Source organism: Ursus maritimus, unplaced genomic scaffold (genome assembly GCF_017311325.1).
Source record: "Ursus maritimus isolate PB19 unplaced genomic scaffold, ASM1731132v1 scaffold_33, whole genome shotgun sequence".
NCBI classification, from domain to species: Eukaryota; Metazoa; Chordata; class Mammalia; order Carnivora; family Ursidae; genus Ursus; species Ursus maritimus.
The window spans coordinates 23,896,960-23,901,991 of NW_024425897.1; the positions used below are offsets into that span (position 1 = coordinate 23,896,960).

The window sequence follows — 5,032 nt, forward strand, 5'->3', positions numbered from 1 at the left end:
TTGAAAAGGGGCGGAGACGGCCGAACCGCGACGCGCCCGTCTGCCGCCCCTTTCCCTTCCCGCCCCTCGCGCCGAAGAGGGTGGTCCGACGCCTGGGAAATGGAAGGGGTGGGGCCTCTATCAAGTCCTCTGGTCTGATTGGTTCCCTGGGAACATACGGAAGAAATGCGAAAAGAAGCCTCCGCTTACCGCATGCGCAGTTGGTAAGAATGAGCCTGGGGCAAGTGAGGGAAGCCGCGGCGGGAGTACTGCGCACGCGCAGACCCAGGAGCGGGCCTGCGATCCACCTTCCGCAGTGGTTCGGGTTACCCGAGAACGTTGCGGGTGGAAGGCCAGCCCTGAGGCCAGGTAAGCGTCCGTGGAGAAGCTGGTCACCCGTACGTTGCCCACGGATGTCAAGGACAATGGAGAGAGGACTGGGAGCTGGGACGCCTGACTTTCCCAGCTTGCGACCCTGAGTCGCGCCAACCAGTTGACCTGAAGCCCCACTGGCGGTGAGGAGCAGCTGGCCCAGACACTGAGCTAAGTTTTCTCGCACCTGCTTTACCCTAGGCTGCTGGGGGTCGGCCCTGGGGTTCTTCAAGGACTGGGATGGGGAGGGGAGGACAGCCCAGCGGCCTGGAGAAAACAGTTGCACCAAGGCCCAAGAAGAAATGGAACGATCTTCATTTACTTTGTTCAGCAGAGCTTTTTGGAGCTCTTAGCACGCAGTAGGTGCTGTTTTAGGCCGGCACATACTGTCAGCATTGCCAGGCTTTTGGAAGGACCACGGAGAATCCGTGCCCCTCCCTTTGGGCCCCAGGCCATTTCATTCATTCATTCTCTCTATTCAGTTCACATTCTTTTTTTTTTTTTTTTTAAGATTTTATTTATTTATTTGACAGAGACAGCCAGCGAGAGAGGGAACACAAGCAGGGGGAGTGGGAGAGGAAGAAGCAGGCTCACAGCGGAGGAGCCCGATGTGGGACTCGATCCCGTAATGCCAGGATCACGCCCTGAGCCGAAGGCAGACGCTTAACGACTGCGCCACCCAGGCGCCCCTCAGTTCACATTCTTAAGACTAGTTACCTTTAAAGCCGCCTCTTAGATTGCCCTCCAAGGGTCCTGGGCCCAAAGTAAAGGAATTTCGCTGGCCCTATCATGTAGATGTGGCTGAGAAACCAGGACGCGCCGTGGTATATTGGCAGGAATGACAGATCTGTGAGGCATTCCGTCTCATCTGAGCCTCCTAACAATTATGTCTCAAACAGTAAAAATTCAGTCTGTATCCAAAACTCCATCTGTGTATGGAAGATTTCAAGCTTAAATAAATTTAATCTACACCGGTCCCCATTGTGTGAGTCCCATCAGTGAATAGTATGCTCATTTAATACCTAACCAAAATCAAAACTAATTTTAAGCACATGATTCTGATTTCACTGACCATGTTTCAAGCCTACCAAAAAAAAAGTTTGGTTTTTTTTTTAAGATTTTATTTATTTATTCGACAGAGATAGAGACAGCCAGCGAGAGAGGGAACACAAGCAGGGGGAGTGGGAGAGGAAGAAGCAGGCTCATAGCGGAGGAGCCTGATGTGGGGCTCGATCCCATAATGCCAGGATCACGCCCTGAGCCGAAGGCAGACGCCTAACCGCTGTGCCACCCAGGCGCCCCCCCCAAAAAAGTTTTATCACTAATTTCGGTTGGTCACAAAACCTATTATTTGAGACATCGTAGAATCCTTTACGCTCAGAAGAACTGAGGAGTGTGAATTACTGAGATATCTCCAGGCAGACAGAGTTGGGTTTCCTTACAAGAAAAATATTAACCCCTAAATTGACTACTAGCGATTATTTCCCAACCATATAAGAGGCAGGAGATGTTCACTTTTGGCTACAAAATCAGATGGGTTCTGTTCAGTTTGAGCATGTAGGTTTTGTTTTTTTTGTTTTTAGCTGTGTGGTTTTAGGTAACTTTTTATCTATTAATGTCTAAACCAGTGTATTCAGGAGCAGTATTCTGGTTAACCAAGTTGTTTTGTTAATGAAATGATGTGGTGAAATATTTTGGTAAGGTCTCTCACACCATATTTCTTAGGTTAAGCTCTTTGGAAGGGTCATAACTGAAAAAAAAATCAGTGGAAATTGCCTTATTGGACTAAAGAGAAAAAAATACCGTTCTCAAAGCTTTGTAAACAGCTAAAAAGGTAGTTTTTTTAAATCCGTAGACATTATTTCTGAATATAGAAAACAGAAGTAGGAAGCTTCAGAAATTCCAGTAAATGTATTAAGTTTAATAGTTATTCATCTAATCTTAACCTACCTTCCATCCTGGAGATTTTGCACTACTTGTGTGCAAACTGACACTATTTTATGGCCTTTATGATGGTATGATTACTATATGATTTTCTTTATTATAACATCAAATTGACTGACTTTTGAGTGGAGATCTTTCACACTGATGGGGATAAGACAATGCTGGGCAGTGATAATGGCCGATAATAGCTTGTGGCATTTGGTCTCTCTCAGCCCCAGCATTGCTACTCTTTGATTGTTATGTCCAAACTGTTTATCATTTGGGGGGTCAGTTCTCCAGGGCAGGGGGATAAAAAAAGAGGAACTCTAAAACTTTAAATATATAGTTTAATCATTAAACATGAAATCATCAGACGTATACTAAAATGTAAGTTTTGTCATCTTGTCCTTCATGATTTTTCTTACTCTATCAGATAATCCCTAAAGATCTCATGTTTAAACCAGGACTTGCTTGGATGAAGGAAGGTGGTTTGTCTTTCAATGTGAGCCTGCTGGGAAGTCAGACTGTACTCTTGGCATCATAATTGTCTCCTTGGTACCTGATTTCATAGACCACAATTATGACCTCACCAAATAGCATGTCTTTGGTAATTTCATGGTTTTCAAATACTTCTTAAATTGGACCATACCAAATGAAATAATTTGCAGGTCAATGTCCTATATGCCTTTTCACTCTGAGTTCTAAAACAAGTCTACAAAGGGGCACCTGGCTGGCTCAGTCGGAAGAACATGTGACTCTTGATCTCCAGGTCAGGAGTTTGAGCCCCACATTGGGTGTAGAGATGACTTAAATAATTTTTTTTTTTTTAAAGCCTTTGAGGGGTGCCTGGGTGGCTCGGTTGGTTAAGTGTCTGCCTTTGGCTCAGGTCCTAATCTCAAGGTCCTGGGATCGAGCCCCACATCAGGCTCTCTGCTCGGGGCGCGTCTGCTTCTCCCTCTCCCTCTGTGATCTCTCTTGCTTTCACTGTCTCTTAAATAAATATTTAAAAATGTATATTTAAAAAATAATAAAAATTAAAAGCCTATGTAATAATCAGTTTCAGATTAGGTTTATGGGATAAGACCACAATTTATGTGGTGTGTTAGTCAAAGGTTCTTCAGCTTTATAGTTTAGGGATCCAAAGTACCCCTAAGGGCTCTACATGTGGAGACATGTACGTTTTTCTTCTCACCCTAGGTGGTATTACCTCCACTTTACAGATGAGGAAACGTGGCCAGAGTTGCACAGTGAGTAAATCATGAAGCCAAGATAGGGACTACAGAGCAGTGTGGCCTTTCAGGGACAAAAAAAAGAGAGAGAGAAAAGAACATTCCAGAAGAGAAAGTTGAGGAAAATGAGCTAACACTTTTAAGAGGGTGGGGAAAGGAGGGATCTAGAGATATTATGGAAGGTAAAGGTAGAAAGGCTAAGTTTCGTGTAAAAAAATGGAATATCTAATGTTCTTCCAAGTCTTCCTAAGATAATCCCTTTTCTTTATTTGTGTCAAATACGATAATGGATTTGAAAGTGCTTTGAGAGCATTTAGGTCCTAAACAAATATAAGGTATCATTCATGATAATAGAGGCACTGAGAATTGAAGGACATGTAGAGTGTTATTACTGCTGCTTTTTTATGTGTTTCTGTCTTATTTTAACAGTGTAGTTGATAAAAGTTATAAAGTTCCTGTTAGATGCCGTAAATAGAAGAAAATCACAGTGACACACACAAATAGGACAGGTGTAATTCTCTGTGGATTCAGAGTTTTCTGTATTAAAAAAAAAAAAAGCAACACTGAATGGGGTGTTAGTGTTGTATGAATAGAAAGCTTTTCTCTTTATCTGCTTCATTAGTTGTCACTTGAACTCTGCAGCAGGGAGCCTATTAAACTGAGACCAGACCCAAAGCAGTCTCCAGCATGGCATTTCCTGCTCAATCTATTATGATGGTTGTCTGATTTGAGAAATAATTCTGCCAACACTTCCTGTGAGTGAAAGGTGCTTTATCTTCAGCACGAACCCCCAAGCCCAGGAAAGGACTCAGTCTGTTTCAGGCCTGGCCGCAGCCCCTGAAAGTTCCATTCTGGGAGGTGCTCCAGTCCTCCAGAAGACTCCAGCCCACCCAGAACAGGAGGATGGCTAGACGGAGTTTATAGGGAGCAAGCACCAAAACATGGATTATGGGGGCGCCTGGGTGGCTCAGTCCGTTAAGCATCTGCCTTCGGCTAGGGTCATGATCCCAGGGGGATCGAGTCCCACATCAGGCTCCCTGCTTGGCGGGGAGCCCGCTTTTCCCTCTCCCTCTGCCTGCTGCTCCCCCTGCTTGTGCACGCACTTTTTCTCTGTCAAATAAATAAATAAAATCTTTAAAAAATATATATAACATTAAATAAAAGAAAAAGAAACATGGATTATGCTTAAGCATTTCTCAGAAAATCATTCTCTCCCTCGGCTTCTGGTGCCATCAGCTGGCCATTTTGTCTTTTTAAAGCTGCACATCAGCCTGTTCGAGTTCAGTGTTTGGTCCTTCACCATTGATTAGGTCATTGTTTTGAGACCTGTCGCTTTATCTCCTGTTGTAGAAGGGGAAACAGGACCATGACCAAATAGGTAATCAGCACTCCACAATTCTGGCCTCAACTTCTTTCTTTCTTCTTTCTTTCTTTTTTTTTTTTTAAGATTTTATTTATTTGACAGAGAGACATCGAGAGAGGGAACACAAGCAGGGGGAGTGGGAGAGGAAGAAGCAGGTTTCCTGCTG

General features: G+C 44.1%; 1 protein-coding gene across 10 annotated transcripts in view; it reads left to right on the forward strand.

The window, feature by feature from the left end:
* The first annotated feature begins 194 nt into the window (after positions 1-194).
* MTRFR (mitochondrial translation release factor in rescue) overlaps positions 195-5,032 on the forward strand; it is a 13,519-nt gene continuing 8,681 nt past the window's right edge. For 3 of the 10 annotated variants that reach the window (XM_008688812.2, XM_008688817.2, XM_008688818.2), the window contains exon 1: positions 355-494. Coding sequence is in view for 1 of the 10 variants with exons in the window: in XM_040620003.1 (XP_040475937.1) it covers positions 210-348 (139 nt within the window). In the remaining 9 variants the exon portion in view is untranslated. The other 7 variants (XM_040620004.1, XM_040620005.1, XM_008688813.2 and 4 more) reach the window with 7 other exon arrangements.